The 25730-nt window shown below is 30.8% G+C and overlaps 2 protein-coding genes and 1 long non-coding RNA gene across 4 annotated transcripts in view; all 3 read right to left on the bottom strand.

Moving 5' to 3' along the window:
- Nucleotides 1-1905: 1905 nt before the first annotated feature.
- Nucleotides 1906-2927, bottom strand: LOC121117522 (uncharacterized). The gene has a single exon (XM_040711984.2). The coding sequence runs from the start codon at nucleotides 2881-2883 to the stop codon at nucleotides 1906-1908; it is 978 nt and encodes a 325-aa protein (XP_040567918.1). The 5' UTR covers nucleotides 2884-2927.
- Nucleotides 2928-8035: 5108 nt separating this feature from the next.
- On the bottom strand, nucleotides 8036-9482 carry LOC121117928 (uncharacterized). 2 transcript variants are annotated; one of them, XR_005864279.2, is made up of 3 exons: nucleotides 8511-8784; nucleotides 8378-8455; nucleotides 8036-8300 (listed from the first exon to the last, which is right to left on the bottom strand). It is a non-coding gene; the product is annotated as an uncharacterized lncRNA (long non-coding RNA). The 2 variants fall into 2 exon arrangements; XR_005864278.2 differs by having other exon boundaries at nucleotides 8036-8455; nucleotides 8511-9482.
- Nucleotides 9483-11487: 2005 nt separating this feature from the next.
- Nucleotides 11488-25730, bottom strand: part of LOC121118987 (uncharacterized) — a 38314-nt gene continuing 24071 nt past the window's right edge. The window contains exon 2 of the mRNA XM_040713596.2: nucleotides 11488-12784. Coding sequence (XP_040569530.1) covers nucleotides 12000-12698 — 699 coding nt within the window. The 5' untranslated portion in view covers nucleotides 12699-12784 and the 3' untranslated portion in view covers nucleotides 11488-11999. The remainder of the gene's footprint in view (nucleotides 12785-25730) is intronic.

The raw sequence follows: 25730 nt of genomic DNA, 5'->3' as shown, positions 1-25730 counted from the left end.
AATTATCCAGTTTTAAATAGAATAAAAAGGTCATTTAAAAAATAACAACATAAATATCAATTTGACAATAAAAAAGGGGCATCGTATTTTATTTATAAAAAAAAACAAAAAAAAACGAGGATTTGAAAGTGTTTTCTTAGTAAAAAAGGTTCAAAATTTATTTTCTAAAAAAAATAATCAAAATTAAATTTACACTTCAAATATAGGATCCTCGGCCTTATTTTTGAAAGTAGAGGGCCATATTGTGTTTCCATTTTTATTGTATTTTTAATACTCATCAATTCAATTACATCTACATATAATATGATATATATAATTATATCTTAATCTGCTATAAAATATAAATTGAAACCTAATTAATAATTAGTAAAAAGGGATGAAACAACAGGGGTGCAACGTCACTATTTTTGTATTCTTCAATTGTGTTCATCGTTGGACGTCTTTAGTCATAAAAAGTGTTGTGCGGTCCTTATTTAGCACGGAAGACTGCAGTCCCGTCTTGTTCAGTCTCCGTACGGTTCAGTTTAGTCTTGCATATCGGTCCTAAAACTTATAAAATTCGGTCCTTGATGACATCCCTCAACTTTATTTCTTCTTTTTTAATCAGTTTTAATATTGACAGTCAGAAGGACCTGTTCCAAGTAATGATAGGACCGGTCCCAAGACTGAGATGGACTGAACCGAATAAAGAAGGACTGTCACAACACTAGCCATAAATCTTGATATAGTAAAAACTATTTTTATGGTTTTATCATCTTAAAGAGTTAAATTTGATTTGATTTGAATATCTATTTTCGAAAGTGCTTGTGATGCTCTGATAGGATTATTTAGTGTTTATTAGGATAATCCTTGTAAACACATTTGTGAAATTGATATTTACAACCATGAAAGACCTCCAAGACTGTTCTGAAGCCCCTTATAAAAATCAAAGCATTGAACTTCTAAATAATCCCTTATGTAAATATAATTTACCAAATATTACTTAGAACCAGAGATCCTGGGGTATCTGATATGCAGGCTTAAATCTTCAACACTTTATGTAAAAAATTTAGTGTAAACTCAGATAATATAGTAAGATACCACTTTTGATCTTAAAATAATAAATTTAAATGAGTACGCATTTAAATTAGGTTTGATCAAAATTATGTGTACGAAAAACATGTGTCTCAGTAATGTTCGGTACTTAAAAAAAAAAATCTTCGAGTCATATCGCCTTTATATAATTCAAGTTGATATTCCTCTTAAATTGTTTAATCAAGATATATGAGTAAAGTTAATTACTAAAAAAACTAATCTGTTTATTCCTTTTGTAAAAGTAAAAGAAAAAAGGCAAAATAAATTTTTTATTTGTTTTTAAATTTCTAATGCCCGCCCCCCCCCCCACTTCTGACAGCCCTGAAACTAGAGTACCTTGGAGAATTATCTATGGAAAGTGTATTGTACAAATCTCTATAAATTGACATTTGCTTATGGTCACGAGCACACCAACTTGCACCTTGGACAGATAGACCCTTTTTACCCCTCCCAACAAAATATTATAGAATTTTAATAAGATTTTTGTAAATATTTATTCATGATGATGATTATTTTTTTTTACATAAATTGTGTATCAATTTGGAATGGGGTTTTCAGATGAAGAGCGTCCCAATAAAACAAAAGAATCAGATTACAAATGAAACTATCAAATATATCGCTGAATTAAAATAAATGAAAAATGGTTTTTTATTAGAATAAATAAACATGTATGTTTAACTAATTTGTCGAAATACATGGACATATTTTGTTTCTGAAAATAAAAATGTTTGATGGTGTATTAAGCGTAAATTGGAGGTGATGTTCTAAGGACTTGAGCAGGGGCTGGAACTAGTGGACCATAACCGCCTGGAGAAGGGGTTGGGGGAGGAGCTAAAGCGGGTGCTGGAGCAGAGGCATAACCAGGGAGGGGAGCAGGGGAGGAGCTGGTGCAGGAGACGGAGCTGGAGCAGGTGCGCCATAAATCCCCGGAGCAGGAGTACCATAACCACCTGGAGTAGATGCAGAAGCTGGAGCATTGGCATAACCAGGGAGAAGGACAGGAGCTGGTGCACCATAGCCACCTGGAGCTGGCACAGGCCCTTGTGCAGGAGATGGAGTAGGTGAAGGGGCACCATTACCCCCCGGAGCAGGTGTGGGAGCAGTAGCTGGTATACTGTATTCACTTTGAGCAGGTGCAGGAGCTGTATCAGTAGCATAACCAGGGAGGGGATCAGAAACAGGAGCTGGTGCAGGAAGTGGAGCAGGTGCAGGTGTGCCATAATCCCCCGGAGCAGGAACTGGTGTACCGTATTCACTTTGAGCAGGAGCAGGCTTTGGTGCAGGAGCTGGTGCACCATAACTACCTGGAGCTGGTGCAGGAGACGGAGCAGGTGCGCCATACCCCTCTAGAGCAGGTGCGGGAGCACGAGCTGGTGTACCATATTCACTTTGAGCAGGTGCAGGAGCTGAATTAGTAGAATAACCAGGGAGGGGATCAGGAAAAGGAGCTGATGCACCACAACTACCTAGAGCTGGATCAGGAGCAAGCCCTGGTGCGGGAAATGGAGCAGGGGCTGGTGAAGGAAATGGAGTGGGTGCAGGGGCTGGAGCAGTAGCATAACCAGGGAGGGGATCAGGGGCTGGTGAACCATAACCACTTGGGGCAGTAGCAGGGCCTGGTGCTAGAACTGGAGAGGGTGCAGGAGAAGGAACGGGGCGTGGTGGTGAAGTTCTTTGAGTAAGAGCTTCTCTAATATATTCTTGAAGAGCCTCTCTTGTAATTGGAGCGGGAGTTCCCGCTAGATATAATGAATTGCAAAGGCATCTTCCAACCAATGTGAGTACTAATATTCCCGTTATGGACTTCATTTTTTGACTACTCTGATTCAAATGATGACCTCCCTTGTTTTTCTCACTCTTTTTATAGTTATAGTTATCCCTTGAACTTTTTTTAATTTACCACTCAATTTCATTTGTACCCCCTAGTAACCAACGTTAATGAATAAGGGGGTGAAAAGTGGATCATGTACTTTTACTCCTTGTTATATATAAAGAAACTAGTTTATTTGATGGAGTAGTCAGGGTTATTTCTTAACTTGTATTTTCGTCTTTAAATAATGACATTGTTCATTTTGATTCAAGTGTTGTATGCTATTTAAATTATTCAACCCTAATAATGAGTAAGTAACAAATTTATCCCCTTCTAAAACTATCCTCAGTCAGCCCTTATAACTCCTAAACAGAAGAAATAAAATTTAGGATGCAATTCTTCTACCAGGTTTATCTATGAACGTATTGTATGGACTTAAGTCCTATACTCCAATGAAGAGCTCTGGCTTCAAGAAAAAATTAACTGAGCATGTATATGTAGACATATGTTGTACCTATATTTAGTGACTTGCTTTAGAAATAATATCAAGTTTACGATCGCTTAACATTCCTTTCTTAATTAATAGTTTGTGTACATTATGATAGCTAGCACAAAACCGGCATTATTTTTACTGACAGTTTGAAAAAATTTCTTTGTCACTCTAGTTAAAGTAAAATGAGATAAGAAAGTATAAATCTTTTTTTTTTCTATAAAAACTTTGCATCTACATATTTATAGCTGAATTTATAGAACTTATTCAATAAACGATTCTAAAGCCACTATTGCATCTTGCTTTTGTAAAACAAAAAACAAAAAAAATTACAAAGAATAAGGGTCAAATCCCTGATTTTCTTAAAACAGTACATTGAAGAAGTTGCCCATCACGGAATGTAAAATCTAGAACAGTGTTTCTCAAAGTGTGCTGAAGTACACTAGGCTGCACCCTGGCAGTCTCGTGAGTAATGCAAAAAAAAAAGAAAGAAGTATTTTGTCATCTAATTTGAAAAATTAATAAATCTGACATTGTATAATTATGTAAAGATAAAGAGAAATAAAGGAAATTGGAGATAACATGGTTGAAATAAAAGTTCATTTTCATGATTGACGTAACCTCGATCAAAAAATATAGAATATAAATATCCTTTGTAGATAATTAGGATTGTGTACTTTTGTTTTAAAATAACTTTTATAATTTTGTAGAGCATAATTATGATTCAGATACTATGAGCTCTGGTTTTAATTAATAGTTTATGTTTCTGGATTATTCTAGAGAAAAATACATCAACCTGTCCAAAAAGTTGACTTGTATGAAATTAACATTAGATGAATATTTGTCAAAAGACATGATATAACAATGAACTCTGCAAGAGATGAAAAAGCGCATTTACAGAGTTTTAGAAGAATCAGAATTAGAGATAAAAAATAAACATTCGTTATAAATATTCATTACGCCTCTTTCCCTTATAGTTTCTTTCTGTAAATATATTTCAATACATAAATACATTATTTTTACATATGAAAGGATACAATTTTAAATTCATTTTAGATAAATAAATATATATGATTAAACCTAAAAAAACTGTCTCATCTACATATTATAAACAATGTGCCATGTCAATAGCCTACCAGATTCAGTGGGACTGCAGTGCGTAGCAAATTGTTTTATTATTGTTCATATGTGTAACATACCAAAAAAATGTTAATTAAATATAATATTCGGCAAAAATATGTTAATCTAAAACTATTTACAGATGTACAACGAACATGTTCGTAAGCGTGAGTAGGTATTATTATTATATTTCATTAACAGGCCTGCTTAAAAGGTAATCAATATAATTGATACCACGAGCGAATGAGTGAGTGTTATTTGATTAGTTCAGGAATCACATACATTTTATGGTAAATGAATTGATAAAAATAAGGCGCTATTTTCAGTTCACTAGAAACCAAAATGACATTTAACCCTTTGATGAAAATCATGACAGATTATATAAAATCTACCCAGTTGCTAAAACATTGTATTGCACCAAAACAAAGAAGACCTTTTGGTGATACTGAACTCATGTTAGATGTAAAGAAGCAAAGATATTCAAATTCTCATTTTCCTATGAAAGAAGTGAGGCTAGACGGGCTTGAGTACTTCATGAATTGAATGAAGAAGATAAAAAGATTCAAGATATGGGGATAACATGTACAATGCAGAAAATATGGCAGGGCTCTTTGTTTTAATAAAAATCATAATTGTTTTCTTACATTCCATACGAAATAATTAAAAATATATTCTGATATTACATGAACAATAAGATATTTTCTTTTCATGTATGCATTGTAAAATATATATATAATTTTTTGGCTTATGTTTTGATATTACGGTCTAAGACAATAAATATCTTTTTGTTTTATATTTTATATAAATATATATTTTGTAACAAATATGTAATTTCTTGAACATTTGCAACATTATTTATTTTTGTTCTATTATTATAATTTTTTTTTTTCCAAAAATCATTTTTTCTACTTTTATAATCCTATTATTTGTTTTTATACGATAATTTTTTTTTTTCAGAACAAAAAGAAAAAAAATAAAGCATATAAGAGATAAGCATGAACATATCAAACGGATTTGACATGGCCAACCCTTGGGCCAGGGTATATCATACCATGTTAGAAGGGTTTATTGGTACTAAGAAACGCGGCGGGAGTGAGTTTAAACTGTCTTGGGTCCAGCACTTCACCTGTACAACCTTCGGTACGGGGTGTATTTTGGGATATTAGAAGGTTATCTTAATGCTCAGGGAAGTGGCGGTGGATAAATTCAACTTGCCTTGGGGTCCAGCAGTTAACCTACACAACTTGTTGGCCAGGGTATATTATAGCATGTTAGAAGTGTTCCTTGGTGCTTAGAAACGCGGCGGAGGTGGAGAAAATTGCCTCTGGGCCCAGGAGTTCACCTACACAACCTGTGGGCCGGGGTGCGCTATAAATTTGAAGGGCTCCATCCTGGCATGTTTTTTCATCATTCAATACTTTTATCGTCCGAATATAATATAAATTGCAACGAAATTGTACACGATGATATTGTCTTGCAATGAAATTCTCACAATCATATTGCTTCACGGTGATATTACCCACAACGCTTTTGTATCAAAATGATTATGTACACAGCAATATTACTGCACAAGGATACCCCAACCTCGACCGTAACCTTTTTATCACAATCCTTTTACAGTGAACCATAAACAAGACACATGGAACATTGATTGCCAATAACATCACGGGACACAATTTATCTTACTGAAAGGATGAAGTTTTTCTAAAGTTGTGTTTTTATGGTGATTAATGGTAGAATAGTGCAGGTTGTACTGCAAGAACAATTTTCAAAAGTCTTGATCCCAATCGATAACCAGACTTCGATTAGGTCAACAAAAAAAAAAAAATCTTGTGTCAACATGCCTGACTTCCTCGAAGTCTTCGGTGTAGATACGGTACCCCTGAACTATTTCTAATGAAATATTAATGACAGTAAATTGGACTATAAGATGTATAGTTCGTCAACACACAAAAAAGCTATCAATTAAGACTGAAATAAATTTGTATTTTTTGACGAATAATGATTGTCAATTTATATCACGAATTCTTCTGCTTTAGCTCTTTGAGACACTGCAAATTAAACTAACATTAGCAAAGATTCATTGTCACAAAAAAAAAAAGGGCATATATATATATACACAAATTGATAGATTAAATTTGAAAGGGGACATATCAGAACCATATTATAAATATCTATTACATATAATGTTATAGTACGTGTTTGTCCGTCGATCAAAAGGTATTTTGCAAGGATATCCGGAGGGAAAAATATAAACTCCGAGGAAAAATAGATGGATGGAGATCCAATTAAATGTAATCCAGGCGGAAAGGGGAGCTTTTTTTAAGGCATTTGACTAAAAAAATTAATTATATTCAATATTGCACTTAGATAAGTGGCATATAGTCTTTCTTAGAGGGAAATGTTGTAGGTAGTAGAATTATTAATAAATAATGAAGATACAAACAAGGGAAAAGAAAAAGAAACACAATAACCGTTTTCCTTTTAAAATCTTAAATAAAGTAATCTATTTTATCAAACGCGCCCATGTAATATTATATATTTTATTTCGAATTATTTCATTAATACATAACAAGATAAACTCGCTAACCCTCTTCCTGTTTCCGTTTTTTTAATTCATATTCAATCGATAAGTTCTCCCTTTTTTCCGTTACTACAGTAATTCGGTTTTTGGATTTTTTATTTTTTTTGATGCACTTTTGAATCTACTAACCATACTAAAAAAACTTGGAGACACGTGGAATCGATCTTGTTTTATGAAAAAAAAAAATAAAAAAAAAATAGACTTATTGGCGAAAAAACAAAACTTAACCTCCAGAGCCCCATGAATTTCGTCTGTCCAGAATAAAACATAGTCTTAGGTACGTAACTCAGAATTTAAAAAAACTTTTATTTTATGTCTTTGGGCTATATTGGTCTCCGTTCGTGAAATAAATGGCCTGGTTATGCGTTTTTATTAGCGGACGGACGGACAGACATGTATTATATTATAGTGGATATATGATAAAAATAATATATATATTATTATATCATAAATCATTTGAAGGCTATAAACCATAGTTAAAATTGGGATTTTCTCCTTTTCATGATTTTTGTTTGATATTGTTTTCTTTTTCGTATGTTCACATTTATATTTATAAAAAAAATATCAAATGTAAAACAAAGAAAATTACAACTTTTTATATGAAAGCTTTTTAAACTCTGATTGGACCTAAACATAACAACATATAACAATGATTTTTTAATTAAAATTATACCTGCTTTATTTTGATCAAGTAGTTTTTTTCCTCTAGTTTGTGTCCTTTTTTTTTCTATTCTCACATTAATTATATAAACAAGTTTGGTGTTACAATGGCTTCTTTTTATTTTTATTGATATATTTTTAAATATAGCTATATTGAATTGATATTTTACTGTTGAGATAATGAAGGAATTATTTTATAGAAGAAAATAAAGAGGTGAATTGTAATACAACAATGCATTATGGCAGTTGTGGAAGATTGTTCAATAAAACATTTTTTATAAGCATTCAAATAATGATGTAATTTCATATTTTTGTATTATTTAAAATTAATATAGTATTGTAGGAATATGGGCAGGATCGGTTTTAGGTAGGTATATACATAGTATAATTGAGAAGAATATGACTTGGTGGTATGTTAGAAAAATAAACTGAAAATTAACGTGGTTGCACTCCCAAGTTGAATAATATTTTGGAAGAAGAACAGCTTAGAGACTCTGACCCTTATATTAGATTAGCTGCAATCAAACGCGAGAGAAATCAAAAACTCATATCCCACTTCGTATCTATCAAAGATAAAGGGAGGAATTACTCCAATGTCGATCATCCATTCTTCCCATTAGGTGGTCCAACAAGAACTTACCTATATAACTTCGCAACCAATCCAGCATTACTCTCCATTATCCATGAACTCATATACTTAATATTTAGATTATCCCTCCTAAAGAATTAAATAAGAATGGTTACAGCTTTTTTGAATAAAATACCCTGCTCACGTTACAAACACAAAATGTATCATGTCTAACATCATATTTTTTTTACAACTATAGGCATTTGCCCCAGATCCTGTTCTTGTATGGGACTTCGTGCTGAATTTATTTTTGTAAAATTTAAATAGATATAATAAGAAGAATACATTTTAAAAGAAGACCACACAAAATGAAAAATGATCGGTTATTTTAAAAATAGATCGAAATATCTCTTACTAATTTAAGAAAAAAGATGTAACAAGCAGTTAATTAGACATACAGTACTGAAACATATGATCAAGTCTAAGAAGAAAAATAAAATTATATATTCGACAATAGAAAACTACTTGATTTACGCGTAACTCATCCCAAAAAGCCTTGGACGCCCACAAAAAATCTTCACAGCTTCTGCTCTAGGTACTAAGACAAGGGTATCCAATATTTTTTCTGCCACAAACCGGTTTGATAATATAATTTTTTTATTGTGTTCTAATAATTAATGGTGCAATGAGGCATGAATGTTTTTACTTATATTATTCCAAAACAGAGCGACATGGAGTTGCGCTATAGAAAAATATTCAATATATAATGTATAAATAGATATATTTAAAAAATATGCATCTCCAAGGATTTCTGTTCCATTTTGTATTTTTTAAGAGATCCCATTTTGAAATATTAAAATTCTCTACTCATCGTGAATGGATCGCTTTATTGTTATCCTGGTATCTCAGTCCCAAGTAAGGAGTCCACTCTACTCCCTTATGAGATCTGGTAGTTTTCCTTGGATGAATTATCCTCCCGTCGTCCATCTGATTTCGAACAACTCTTGAGATGGATGATCAAATTAGAAGTATCTTCCTTTCAAATGCTTCAATCTTCATTTTACAAAGCATGACGTCATGGAATTGGAAATAAAGTGGAAAAATATGATGATAACGTTGACTATTTGCTAGTAAACCCCCCTAAAAATAGGATCACTACAAAATGGAACTAAAATCCTCGGAAATGCATATTTTTAAATTATATATTGAATGCTTTTCTGTAATATAATATATATATTACTCATCACTATTTATTATGAAAAAGTTATAAGGATATAAAGAAGAGTGTTGCTTTTCATCATTTCTCAGCCTAAAAATGTTCAAAACAAGATACTAAATCAAAAACGCTTTTTAATCATAAAAACACTTTTACATGAGTTTAATATTATATATATAATAATATAATACGATAATATTCCCAAGTTACTATACTCCTATATATTTTAAAATTCAGATGCCTGAGAGAAAAACTGGGATTAGTTTTGGATTCTGCTTTCATTTAATTATTGTCGTCAATTCGTTTGTACAAAATTCCCCCCTTATGTTATTCGCAAACAGGTTCCTAGAGTTTGAGGACCATTGTCATAGGGGACACCAGTATGAAGTTTGAAAAACGCTGTTTTAGAAGGAAATGTTTTCATCTCAACGATCTACAAGACATTAATATTAATTGAAAAACAACAATATTACCAACCGTTTTTCCTTTTCTAGTCGTAAAATTGTATTTAAAAAAAAATCCTTTAATTTGTCAGAAGGCGCTGGACTAATTAAGTATAAGCAAGCATTATAGTATTAAAATTATTCTATCTGACCTAGGAATGGTATTTGAAGTCAATATAGGTTGCATGGTAATTTTATTCCCAATTTTTTAATAATAAGAATTTTGTAGGGATTATGGATAACCTTAGGCGGAGTTTGATTAGGAGTGGGTCTAGCAGTTTTTAGTTTCTCTTTTCACATACTTAAGGAGTAGGTATTGAGTCGGTATAATTACTAGCGAGCGCGTTGTTCACTGAACTACGTCGATTCATGGTTGCATATATACATATTTTGATAAATTGTTTAGTTCTAGGACTGATCCATAGATAACTATAGATTGCTTAAGGGTGCTGTCCTCGCAGAGTTTCATATCAGCTATTGTCGGGGGCAGTAAATCAATCAAATTTATTATTATAAGGAAATAAAACATGAAGTGATCATACAATACTTTATACTTTCATAATAGTACTATGATTTTATGAATGACGTAGATATGAGTTATTACATATTATAATTTTGAATGAGAAGGTGGTGGCGGCAGTTATTATTTATGTTAACTATTATTATCTATTCACTTACTATTTAATTTTGTATTACCCAGATAATATAAAAGAAGTCCTTTATCCATCCGTGATTTAATTAAATAATTCAAATAAGTGTCCAAAATGGCTCATAGTTGTGCTGCTTTTGGTTTTTTTTTCCAAAACAAGAGTGATATTTTTCAATGTTAAAATAACTAATAAGTATACAATTCACTGTTTTAAAAAAAAAATATTTAAGCATACAATACTAAACCAAAAGATTTCATATTTCATTTGACGAAATTGTATAAAGCTAGCATTAACCATCTATGCGAAATTTAATCCTTTATTTCTATAGGTATAATAATAGCATCTTTTTTAATTCAAACAAATCATAAATTTATGCCTAGGACTGGGTAAAAATATTTTTATTTATTTTAAATTGTAATTTTATGAATGTGTTACAACTTCTATTAATTAATGTTGTAGTTTTTTTCTATTTATTTTCTGAAATACAAAAATAAATAATATTGAGTATACATTATTCAATTCTCGAATAACCGTATTCATTCTTGGAACTGTACTTTTAGCGCTTGTTTGAAACGTAAATTATTCAGCCAAAATGTTTCATACATCATTTGACGAAATTGCATAAGTATGGCATTAACCATCTATGCGATATTTGAACATTGATTTGTTACTGATAACTAATAAGCGGTAAGTATTAATAGCTAACAAGATTCAATTCATAACATAACTATGCCCCTGACAACACCTGCCTCATATTCCATTACTGTAGCTAAAACTTCATCTCTCTATATATTCTCTATGGACTGATCCAACTTTACTCTTGCTCTTACAAATGTTCATCTGCAAAACTTAAATATTTTGTTGTTGATAAGTAGTTGACATATCTCTAAATTATACTTACTGACTTCATCATTATTTAATTTAGTTTCTCATGTCCTAAAATTAACCCCAAAGTCTTTTAATTAATTTATATAAAAAATAATTTTTCTGAGGGATTTATAAATATTAAACATATACATATATATTTCAAAAATTAGATAAAAATAAATAGTAATAAATAGAACGAATGAAATTTTTTTTTTTAAATAAGACTTCTCTAATTTTTGAAAAAAGACCTATTTTAACTACAAACTAGAAAATAATTTTCAATTACACCCTCAGATATGATGTACCTCATAATGAACTTCAGTTGAAGGAGCTGGAACTTATGCTGGAACTGGAGATAAAATTATTCTGATGCTGAGACTGTCGGTAGCTGGAGGATCAATGTTCAAATAAGAATATACTACTAATTAATTAATAATTAATCAATTATTAATGTGAGCATATTAATATATTATAAGTATGTATGTACATTGTACTGTATACATTTATAAGTACATAAATCACAAGTCTGGAGCATTATCCAACGATATTGTACTTGGCTTGGCTGTGGAGTTTACAAAGGATGAGATCCTACTATAATTAGTAACATTGTTGTTGAAACTATAATTTGAAGGTAAATTAGGTTCAGAACTGTCTGTAATAGTGTAAGTCTGCTCTCTTCGTGTCTCAGCTCCGATCCAAGCTATGAGAACATCACCCATGATGAAAACAACAATACACAACATAATGGATCCCGTGACAATGAGGAACCATTTGAAAAGAACAATACAAATAGGTTCCTTACGTCCATCCGGGGATGTGAGTCTAAAGCAGCTCTCCTCAGCGAGAGATACACTGTCATCCATATCAGCAATGGTTGTGCTGTGCTGATGATTATGATGGTGGGAGTGAGGCTCCGAGGGGACTTTAGGGAAACAATCTTTTGAGGAAGAATTTACTTCATCGATGACTGCAGGATATTTTTGTCGAGATGATACTTTTATGCTATTTATATGTGGCGATTCTGAAGGAGGACGAATGCGATAGGCAGTGCCTCCACAGGTCATGGGAGATACGAGATCCGTATGAACTGTTGTAATGGTTTGATTACTCTCACTAGTATCCATCACGATAGATTTATTTACATATTTACAAGGATATATTTCTGATGATAATGTTCTATTGTTTGAGTGTTGATGGTCATTCAATGACATAGCCATAGGATGTTATAAGGATCGTTAATTCTCCTTCTTGATCTGGGACACTTTTTCTTCCTCTCTTCAATCATTTTATCTAACAAGTGTATCTGAAAAGGTAAAAAAATATATTAAAAACCTTATAAAAGACAGTTTTGAAAATAAATTTTCAACTAATTCTACTACTAACAAATACCTAAAGCTAGTTATGGGGTTCTGTCTAGTACCCTAGACCGTCTGAGACAATTATAAGTTTAAGTTTTGTCTGTACCAGTCCCATGGAAAAATTTGAACCAGATTGTCCTCACAAAAAATTATGTCTAATTTAAAATTCGATCTACATCAATTTCAAAGATGAGTTATTGATGACGTAATATATATTTTCAAAATTGTGAAAATCGATAAAATAACGTTATATAAAAGCTTAAAGCGTTTCATACGTGCTCAATTAGTATATCAAGAATTGGGAGAGAATTTGTCCAAAGAGTAGGACCAGAAAAAAATCAGTCTACAGATTGTGACGGAAAAATTGACCCACGATTTGAAAATTATTAAATTTCCGTCCATGGTCCGAGACTGCGGTATGGACCCAAATATGTGTCGAGAAAAATATTTCTTTACAGCGAACCAATAAAAAAAAATTGTAAACATCATTACAATGTTTTTAATGTATACAATTCGTATATTAGAGATGTGGAGAAAATCGGTTCATGGAGTGAAATCCTAAAAAAAATCATCGGTTCATGAAGTGAAATCCTAAAAAAAATCAGTTAATAGATTACGACCAAAAAAAAAAGAAAAATGTCTAGATAAATCGATTTCAGAGCAAGTCTCAACACTACTAGAAACCCATGCCATTAAATTGTCGTTATTAGATTAATATTATTATTATTTGTACATATTTTTGAATAATGGACTTTTAGAATTAATCCTATAACGCACATTATGACGAACAAACCCCTTAAATATTTCTCATAAAAAATGATTAAATGAATATAGGATATTACATACATATGACGTAGGACATGGTTCCATGTGCTAATGTTCTAAGTATATACAGTGTAATCAGACACATTATATAGATTAAAAAGAATTATCCCAAAATAATAATGATATTCTTTTTTATTTAAAGAGAGGACATTGAATCATATTTTTATTAAAGACACAATATGTTTTTGTTATTATAAATTAAAGAATATAGAATTAATATGTGTTGCTTTATCCGGTGAATTTGTTGCATACGACTTTTTATTGTAGAATGTTTTTATCTTTCATTCACGTGTATTATACATATATAGTCCATAGTTTTAATCATATTCTATAGTATAGAGGCTTTTATAAATTACTGTCTTGTTGATTTATAGTACAATTAATTTTTTAAATGGAAATTTTTGTGCTACGTTATGATTTAATCCATATTAATTATTCAACACTTTTTTTTAAATTGTAAGGATACTTTGCTATAATCTGTGGACTACAATGCTAAGATAGCAGAGGTTTTTTCTAAATATTTTATAATTAAAATGTTCTTTATGAGATTCCAAATTTAATTCAATAAAAAAGGAAGAATATATGTTTTTTTTTCTTAATTCAATTTAGTTTTCAAATATATATGAAAATGAAGTAGTAAAAAACAAATTGGATTTGAGGAATAAAGTGATACTGTTTAGTATCAGTTATACATATATCTTTAATAACATTAATAATTATTTTGATTGTATCATCTGAATGAAATTCCATAATTTATCTAGTACACTAAATAATATTCATGTACAACTTATAGTATCCAAAGCCCCTTCTAGTATTATAACTTATAAAAATCACTCTAGGTTAAGTTATGATATTATATTAAAATAAAAGTAAAAACTAATTCAAATATTTAAAGGTAAATGATAGAATTGATAGAATGTTTATCATCCTCGAGTTATTTTTGCCTTTAAAAAAGAATTAAAGATTGTTGCTAAAACAGAGACAACTTTTATCACAGTTTCGCTCTATGCTGTAAACTAACAAATAGGTGAACTGATCCCTTGAAATTTGACAAATAAATACTTAACTGCGTCCTTTTTAACCTAGTAAAATATAATTTGCCTAAATTTTTTTGCAATAAACCCTTAAAATATCAATATAGATATGTATATATTTTTAAGTGAAACATTTTATATATTTAATAAAGGATAAAGGAGTGGATAATTAAGAATCTAATAAACCCTCTTTGTAAATCAAAATAACTACATTAAGACTGTTAGACTTAAAAATATCTTATCATTAAGAAGCCATCATATTATTTTTCATAAAAAATAAAACAGTGAAGATTTCAATCCACTTTTGTTTCTGTCAATATTTGATTAAGGTCTTTAAATGTCTTCAAATCGTGTCATAAAGTGGAATTTATTAATCAAACTTATAAAAAATCGAACAAGTTTGGGTACTTTTACTTGTTAAATATAACATAAATATATATATTACGCTTTAATTGTATGCTCTTGTTATTAAAAAAATCAAAAATCAATGTGTTATTCTTCTCAGAATAATAAAAACTTAAACAATAGTTTTTACTTCACATTAATAAATGATATTGCTTTTTCTCTGTATTAAATCGTTTTATGTAAAATAAAAACATTATTTGAAAAGAACAATAAGTTTTGCTAGGAATATATTCATATTTATATCGATTTTCAATTTTTTATATTGTTCAAAAATTGGCTCTAACATATACATAAAAGGTGTAAATACACTCCAAAATAAATCAAATCTAAAACTCTTAAAAAAACTAATATGATACAAAGATAATAATTACAGATTCATGATAATCCAATCATAAAGTAAAAGGAGTAGTTGACACGCAAATAACTTGACACACTTCAATTTTCTAGCAAATTTCAACGACCTAATAGTTAGAGCTCTTTGAATGTAGTGATCACATCCAATTCTTAGCTTTCACTTTTTTTTTTAATTTACACCGATGGAGTATTTTTCCCTTTTCATTAACATTTTTTTGAAATTCAATAATGAACTTACATTCTAAAAATCTTTTGTGAGATGTACTGTAGGCCTGGTGTACCGTGGTCACGCAAATATAGAAAGACATACAAACATTATATTCTCTAACCGCAACTATATTTTTTTAAAGCACTAAAAACTTTGGCTATTTCATTGATTTGGTGACAAAAGTCACAAATATCAATTCACATTTACAGACACTCTCTCTGCTGTGGTCAGTGTACAACCATTGGATCTGTAGCTCGAACTCTGCTATCTCCAGACAGAAACGTTTTTTCAAGCAAAGCACAACAAGAGGGAAATTTCATTTTGGAGACTTCTTCCTGAGGCATGTTTTCCACGTCTCAGATATTTTCCCTTTTCAATGGCCAGCATATTTAGGAGCACTTACATTTGTGAGAGCAGTTTTTCCACCATGAATAGCCTAACACCCAAAGAGAGAAACATACCCACAAATGATACTCTGTTTCACTTGATGCGCAATGGGACCACAAAAGTTCAAATTGATATCCAATACATTGTGAGCCAGCAGGCCAAACCACAGGTTTTTCTTTAGGTTCAGTTAATATTGCCATTATTGAATGTGAGCCATTAGTTTTTTTAAGCAAACTTTTTTATATGAACGAGTTACAATTAATTTTTGCGCTTTTTTAAGCAAATGGTTTGTCTTTGTTGCTTATTAAAGACATGTAAAAATGCATTTATATGCAGAAAATAGTTGTATGTCGGTGCAATAAACATACATATAATATGGGTTCTTATTGAGACTCACTAGTAGCGTCTGTCATATACAGTTATTTGAAGTGCGTGGTCATGTGGCTCTCCAATACTAGTACTGAACAAAATTTGGCTCTCTTCATCTTGGAATTTACCCATCCCTGATCTAGAACATGTTTTACTATAGTTATATCTATTTGGTGCATTTCCACCTGACCAACAAGGGATGAAAAAGAGCACACCTGTTTGATCCCATATTCAACAATTAATTTTTTTTTCAATGACCATATTTTAAAGTAAAAAGGTCATACATAGAACAAAAGTAAATATGGTCTTACTTTCTGCTTACTTCGACATATTTACAAATACATATGAAATATATATATGTGGGGGAATTATGTATGTTTCAATGTCATTTTTATTTCACTATTCCTCATAAGCTTATCTATTATCCAAGTTTTTTTTTCCGGGGGATATAAAAATAAAACTTTTTTATTCTATCACAAATAAATGAGCATTCAAACTTTGTACATTTATAAAATAAAACCTAAAACTTATACAAAGGATAGACAATAAAAATATATTTTATATATCACGTCATTACCTTTATTGAATCACAAAAATTTTGTATACGAAAACACACAGGAAAATAAATGCTCAAAATCAGTTGGTAGTCAGCCAATTTTCCCCAACAGTGGAGTTATTAAGATGAAAGAAACCTCGATAGCTGACAAGAAAATAAAGTGAAATTTTTTGTCGTAATGAGTTAATATTGTGACAATTAGTTCCCAGATAGTAGTTTTATATCATCATGTTGTTAGATATCTAACATATATACAGGGTGTCCACGATAAATTGGAACTACTTTAAACTTCATCCAGATCCAAAAAGTGGATATTCGGGTTTAAATCATACTAATATAAAAGGCTGCATGAACAATACACTATAACTTCCACCACAATTGTTTTGACAACAAACAATAGCCATCATGGAACAGGCAAGGAGAGACACTATCCTCGAATTGGCTCACTTGGGACACAAGCCCTATGCTTTCTACAAGCTTCTTAACTACCCCAAGACCACGGTGTACCGGGTCTTCAATGCCTGGGAGGTTGAGGGAAGGTCTGCTGCAGGGCCAACAAAATAAGAAGTGACCGAATCCGTACTCCCCGCTTCCTTGAAGGCCTCCGGAAGTCCATCAAGGCTTCGCCGGGGGCTTCCTTGTCCAGGTTGGCCAACAACCGTGGAGTGAGCAAGCAGCTGGTCTCCAAGGCTGTGAATGAGGACTTCGGGTACAGGTCATACCGAATGGCCAAACAACACATCCTCACGGTATCCATGAAGGCCACCAGGCTCACCAACGGTAAGCGTCTCCTCAATGACCTGAAGAGCTATAGAGGAAGAATCATCTTCTACTCCGACGAGAAGAACTGGACTGTCGACAGAAGCTACAACGTCCAGAATGACAGGTGGCTTGCCAAGGAGAGAGAAGAGGTCCCTGCAGTCTTCACCACAAAGTTCCCGGCCTCTGTGATGACCCTGGGTGTCATCTGCAGCACTGGTGAAGTTATGCCTCCTTTCTTCTTCAATCCCAAGGAAAGGGTTAACGCGATAAGGTACTGCGAAGTCATGGAGGAGTTCGTCATCCCCTGGATGAAGGATACGGCCGCTGGGAGGGAGTTCATATTCCAACAAGACTCAGCTCCCGCAGACATCGCCATGAGGACAACTAACCTTTTCAACTCCCACGACATCACTTTCTGGGATCGCAACACCTGACCCTCCAACTCACCCAACATCAATCCGTATGATTACTACTGGTAGGGGAAGTTGGAGAGGGAGGTGTGCAAGTTCAGCCACAAGAGCATCGTGGCTCTGAAGGGTTCCATAACGAGGGATTGGAATGCTGTCGATTCCGCGGAAGTTATCAGGGCATGCAAATCCTTTAGGGGCAGGATGGAGAAGATGGTGGCTGCTGAGGGAGGACATGTTGAATAAATTTATTGTTTAATATCATGTCTAACTTTTTCATATTATCAAATACACTCCAAATTCCATTTTTATCAAGCAGGTTGAATTTTAAGATAGTTCCAATTAATCGTGGACACCCTGTATAGGTACCTAGGTACATTAGGGGGAATCTGCTTTTTCGAAATAATTATTTCTTTGTGAGTCAAATGTTTATTTTGATAGACATTCAAAAACAGATTGATAAAATAATGTTTGTTTCGAAAAATCTTTTGCAGAGACTTTTAAATATCGAATTATAATTTCTATGAATTTATGGCATCGGTTGCGTGATTTTAATATTACAATACTTAACTCAGACTAATGTCAAAATCAAAAATCTTTGGAATCTCATAGACATCCTTGTTTGTTTGTTGTTTTAAATTATTATTTGATTTGTTGGGTTTGAGAAATTTACATAAAAAGTCTTTTTTTAATGAAAATTTCTTTCTGGCAACAATATATTGGCACGTATCACTTGACAAACTTGAAAGTAACTTTATTTTTAATAATTATATAAAAATCTTTTTATTTCACTACATTTTAGAAACAATTAAGTAAATAAGCTTCAAAAAGTATAACTACAAGTTATTCTATTAAATGAAATTTGACATTATAACGGAAAAATAATTCTAATAAGATAAATTATGATTTATATATCTTCTCGTACATATAAAAAACAAATTATAGGTAATAGGCCTGAATATCTAATTCGGTAAGGAATTTAGAGATTTTGTTTACATATTTCCAATGATATTTGAACTAATTAAAAATATTTTTTTTAAAAGAAAAATATACTTAATGACACTCACAAATATTTAAAAGTTTTAACTTTCATAATAATCGTTGGAGTAATGTTCTGTTATGTTTTAATAACAAGTCGTCATTCAACAACTATTTAAAGCTTGATTTTTGATTGACATAAAACTACCTACAACATAAAACGGACCTATAGGAATAGATAGATAAAAAATATTTGCTTTTATAAAGTAATCATAGAACACTTACCTAAAATATTGAAAGTTATGGTCAAAAATTTCATTTACGTTGGTAAAACTATTTCATAACGATTGATTTCGCTTGTTATTGAAGTTGCTTCTGTGGCCTTGAACAATTATAATTGTTCGTGATAATGAATTATATTGTATAAAAAAGGAAATGCATAAATTCAAATATAAATGGAGTTTCTATCATTCATTATTTTATCAACCTCTTGTTGAATCTTTTCTCAATATAAACACATATTTAAAATTAACATATAATTCTACAAAAAGTATGCTAATTTTCACTTGGGTTATTGATTTTTTTTTATTAAAAAGTTGTTTCAAATCTATAAAAGGGTAAAAATACTCCAAAAAAAAATATCGAAAAATATCGAAAATCAGTTTCGATACAGAAAAAATAATTACAAATTCGTGACCAGCGTCTCAAGTACTCTTATAATTGAATATAGAGTTCAGGAGAGTTTTAAAGAAGTAAAATTTTGCTGACTTGTGCTCTCGACTCGACTCAAATGATGAATATATTTTCAAATTAGAAAAACCTCGAGTCGGCTTGATTTTTAAATTAATTTTATCAAATTATGTTTTGGGTTTCATGGTACTCTCCCTAAGGAATTTTTAGTTAATCAATTTAATCTTTAAGAAAACAGTCTTGTCATATACTACAGTTTTGTAAAAAATTGGAAGATCTCATATTTGCTATAAATATTAGGTCATTTGAGCTCAAAAAGCTAATAAAAATTCTGCGAAATAATACATGAGATGTAGGCAAATAATCTCTACTAGTTAAACATACGAGCTGTGTTCAAAAATTAATCCCCCTTAGACACAATACAGTTGTGAACACACTTTTTCCGATCCTTGAAACATTTTTTGGTATAGCCTCGAGCTCTTCCATCGATGCAGTCTTTATATCTTCAATCGCTCCGTACTTTCATAAATCTCTTCAGTTTTGGGAACAAGGAGAAGTCACATGGAGCCATATACGTTGAATAAAGTGGCCGAGGCATGATCTTTTAATAGTGATTAAAGTGTCATTTAATAGCTTTCATGAGTTACATAGATAGTAACTTACAGTCAAATGCTTGCATTTCCCAGCCTATCCTCCAAAAATATATAGAAAAGGGTCAAAACTTATATGGATTCTTCACAACTATTATACTATGACTATTCATTTTATGTAGGAGTTTGGGTTTTCATTTTCCGGGAAACTATCCTTCAGCAAGATCCCGGGATGAGATAGTGAATCATTAATACTGTAAATTTAAGTAATATATTTTATATTTGCAGAAGAAAATATAAATATTTTAGATATACTTTTCTATACATTCGTGAAAGATCAAAAATTAATTCATCTTTCATACATTAGTTGTTGATGTTTTAATTAGAGATGGGATTTTTGAAGGGGGGAAGGAGAAGGTGAGAGCGATACTTATGGTACTACTCAATTCTTTCACTTGTTAATACCAGCTGTATGCTATATGATTTTGGGATGAGAAAAATAAATTAATATTATATAGAGGATAACCTTCTTCATTTAAAATAGCATTAGTGCAGAGAGATTAGGTATTATATATATTAACTTTATTACGCATTTGCAAAATAACACCAATAGTTTTCCCTTTTTTTAATAACGAAATTGTAATTTTTCTTTACAAAAATCCAAATTATAAATACGTATTCATTGGTTGCTTTATTGAAGGTCTTCTTTTCACTATTCAAATAAAAATGAATATTTATCATAAAAATTCATCATTCTATATTTGTATTGAATTAGTATATATATTAATATTCGCAAAAAACTAAAGCTGTCCCTTCAAAAAATTATCCTTTCATTCGCCTATGATTTTCAATATCTATTAAACTTTTCAGTGACTGCATTATATGTATAAAAGGAATTTATATTATGACATAAGTCATTATATGAGATATTTCCTAGGAAATATTTTTTTCAAATATTATTACTGTTATTTGATTTTCCGTAGGGATCAAATCCTCAAAAATCCTGGGGAAATGAGATCTTAGGAGAAAAACCCTAGAAACAATAGTCACATTCAACAACAAATAACTCAAGCTCAACATATTCATATTTAAAACAGTAATACGTGGTAAGAGTAGTGGGCCAATCTACAGCTAATAACAAAATACATGGAAATTGTGTGTAGTTTCATACCTGAGTTTATGGATTTATATAGATTTTATGATATTATTAGATATTATGTAGATTAGAGTGAGGCTGGTGCATAGCAAATTCTTAAATTTTGAAAAATAAGATTTAACGTTTTTTTTGGTACAAAAATTTCATAATTAAAGGAAATGTCAAAATGGTATCTCCTTTATTATGACGTCAGTGAAAAGGCTCTATAGAAGTTGATATCGATCTTTATAAGTAAGAGCCGTTATCGGAAAATTTTCTCATCGCATATCAAGGGTATTTTAACTTTTCAAACTTCTAGCGAGGCGCAAGATTTCTCTCTTTTTTCCCCTCTTATTCTTTCTCTCTCTCACTTTCTTTTTTTCTCTTCTGGCTAGGGCATACGAATATATATGGACTTTTCTTATGAATTCAATTCAAAAATGAGTTTTATCTTTGAACTATAATATTGGATATATCTCAAATTGACAACGATATAAAGTGTTTTGGGGAGGCTCTTTTTTTATACATTAAGGTAGGTTCATACTTTCGTGGATCAATTTCTATTAAATTGAGACATGCTGTTCGTGTGTTTTAAAAAAAGTGTTGTTTTTTTTTTTAAATGGGTAATTATAGTTTTTGTTGATTTTATTAAAAATTATTTTTTTAGATTAAGAAACAAAAAACAAAAATCGCTTGATTGATAAATGTAATTGCTGTGTTGAATATTACATACGTATTCAACACTTGAAACAAAACATTATTATGAATGAAAAGAATTATAAAAATTGTGTACATATATTATTATCTTACATTACAAATGAACAACGTCAAGAAAATTACAAAAATAAAAATAGTTTTGAATCAAGAATTTTAAATTGCTATTTCCTAAATATTTTCACATGACATTTTAATGACTGATTTAAAAACAGATTATTATTTGGAGAGTTGTAAATCCTTAGCGATTTTTTGCATTCGAGTTTTGTTGTTTTTTGCAAGCTGATTAAATTTTCTAAAGCTGTGATGATCATTCTTTAATTCTTAAGGAGAGAAAAATGAAGTATATAGTAACCAACTGTGTGTGTGTGTGCTCATGAATGACGGAGAGTAACACTGGGGAATTGCTGGGAAGTTATAAGTGTAAGTTCCTTTTGAATTCAAAGTGGAATTAAGAATCTACAACGGAGTAATGACTGACAATGTCCTTGCTAGATACAGAGGGGAAGTATTGCTTATTTTTTTCCTCTCATAGCTGTTTATACATAATCCAATGAAATGTTATAACAGCTAAGCTACTCTGCTTTAGAACATTTATCAAATTATCAGGACTACCATTTTAATTTTTGGTATTTTGTATTATTTTTACATATCAAAAATGGTTATGATTTACATCTCTATATATGAATATTTTAATTCCTCCAAGAATACTCTATACATAAAATAGGCACTCTTTCTTCTCTTCCTTTTTTTTTTTTTTTGGCCAACAGATAGGCTATTTTTCATATTTTTTATTATTAAAATATTTTTGAAATGAAAGAGTAAATGTTTGACGGAATTAAAAAAAAAATCTATTTATTTCTTACTATTCTGCTAACATAAAATAAATAGATCATCCAAAAAATATTTTTTAATTTCATTAGTCTATCTTTCTACCATTGTTAATAATTCAATTCTTTTTCCATTTCATAACCCTTCTACTCTAGAAGGGTTAGTATTACATGTATTAATAACTCATACTTTTATGTAAATGGCTTCATCTTTGTTATTATGATTGAAATTGATTAGTAACTATAATTAATTATACAGGGTTCGGAAACAATACGTGGACTAAATGACTGATTTTACAAAAATGTCAATAATTTTATTTTTTTATAAATAATTTTGAAATTTTATTTAACAAAACTTTGAGAAACGACTTTTGTGAGTATGTTCACTCAATATGGCCGCCCTCAGCAGAAATCACAGTCTCCACACTTCTCTTCATAGCCCTCCTGATTATCCCCTCGTCCACGTCAAACTCGTTAGAGAGGCGATTCATGGATTCTGTGGGGTCCTCCTTGATCTTCTTCTTCAGATCCCCCAGAAACTCAGAATCCCCTTTCAAGTTGTGTCCCCCACTTCCTTCTTTCCTTAAGAGATATTTTCCATCCTTTTTCATCTTGGCCACTTTGAAAATGCAGCTAATGGAACACTTCACAAGGTCCATAATCTCTACTACCTCAATTTTGCCATCCCGAAGGTCTAAAATCCTCTACCTTTTTGCGTCTTGCTCACTCATGATAAAAGATTTGAGAAATGTTTATTATTGTTTACTTATGCAGAAAGAACAGGAGATTCGGAATATGCAGAGAAAATTACAAAACCTCTCTATTTTAATTACATAATTAGCATTTATTAACAGTCCACGTTTTGCTTCCGAACCCTGTATATGAATGTATTTACTTAAAAAAGTTTGTCGGTGAGGTTTACTGAATATTTTATGCACAATTATTTCCATGCTTAAAAATGCAGTAATTGGTTTTTCTCACGTCGTTACCTTTATTGCATGATGCAACCTTTCTATCAAAAAGAAATAGAAAAAATTCCCAAAATCTTCTTAAGTCTTATTTAACTACAATTAGTAAAATGAATTACATATATTTTTATATTTCACAATAATAAAATCCTAAATAGTATTTTATTCGATACTGTATTATAATATTCCTTAATAAAATAATAAGAAAAGCGTAGTTATACATTTGTAATTGTAAATGATAGTCAAAATTTCTTCATAGAAATAATAAAATGGTCAATATATATATATATATATATATATATTAGAGTGTACAGTAATGACAAAAATTAGGAATTTGATATCGCAGGATAATTTTTAACTTGCATTTTATTCCTCTACATAAGAAAATAATAGTCATTTTTCCTACTCAAATATTGTTTTTTGATACTTATTGTTCAATATACTTTTATCTAATATACTTTTATTTTTTATTTATGCCATATAAGACACCTAATTATGCCTATTTATAATTTTGGACTACGAAAACTGTCTTATGTAATTTTTAATACGACATTTAATGATCTACATAATTATTAATTATGTCATTTTTAAAATCCCTATTATTGATTTTTTTCATCACGTAAATAATAACCTTTGAATGATATTGCAATTAACTTTAAGACTTTTGTAATAGAAATAAAGATAAAGATCACTGGTAAAGATTTTAAAAAGTTATCATGCAAAATGTAATAAAAAATATAAAACATCAAAGAACATGTAACTTTTGAATCCAAACCACGAGATCATCTTGTTCCCGAAGGAAAAGATGGCAAATCCATGTCTAGTTCTATATATTCATTTTTATACGAACATGAAATTGATCAAACATTGCGCTAGAAAAGGGCTTTTAGGCACCAAACAATGTAAATACAAGAGGGAAGGGGGAGTACAACTTATCTTTAGTAGAATATTTATGCAATGAAAGAGAGAATTAAATTGAAACAATGTCTTAAGAAATTACTATTTTTTTTTTTTTTTGGTTCATCTATAAATTTTATCTTATCGGAATAATATTATATTAATTCTTTAAGACAATCAATACACGATTGTTGTAATACAATGATATCTTTCTTATTATAACTATTATACTGATTAAAAAACGTTATTTAGTCGTCGAAAACGAAGGGGAAAAAAGAATGCACGTTTCATGTATAGAAGTATTCCTTGGTTAAGATCAAAATACTTAGAGACAAGGTATATCAGTCTCATGTTTTTACCATGCCAGGCAGACTTGACATAAGCGAGATAAATTTAATGTATCTTCATCTCTGCCTTTTTTGTGTAGAATTGCAGATTTACTTTGATGGACCTCTTGAGCTCAGCCAGGAAGTGGTCAGTCCACTTTTGGCCTTATGTGAACCATATGATAAATGGAAAAGCTCATTATCCATCTTTAGTTGCTTGCAGACGTCATAGACAGTGATCATGGCATATTGTGTCACTTTTATGATTTCCTTAGCATCGTTGCCGGCCTTAAACAATTCTGCAATGGCTTTACTTTTGTCTTCTTTCTGCTTTATGATGAAACGGAACAGATTAAGTATTTAAAAAAGTAGTTGTGTTTGTACAGTACTTTCAAGTGAAGCTATAGCATAGCAAGATAAATGCACCAGATTAAAAAAAAACAATTATGAATATGT

Source organism: Lepeophtheirus salmonis, chromosome 5 (genome assembly GCF_016086655.4).
Source record: "Lepeophtheirus salmonis chromosome 5, UVic_Lsal_1.4, whole genome shotgun sequence".
NCBI lineage: Eukaryota > Metazoa > Arthropoda > Copepoda > Siphonostomatoida > Caligidae > Lepeophtheirus > Lepeophtheirus salmonis.
The sequence above is the reverse complement of the archived record's forward strand: the minus strand, read 5'-3'. Positions and strand labels throughout refer to the sequence as shown.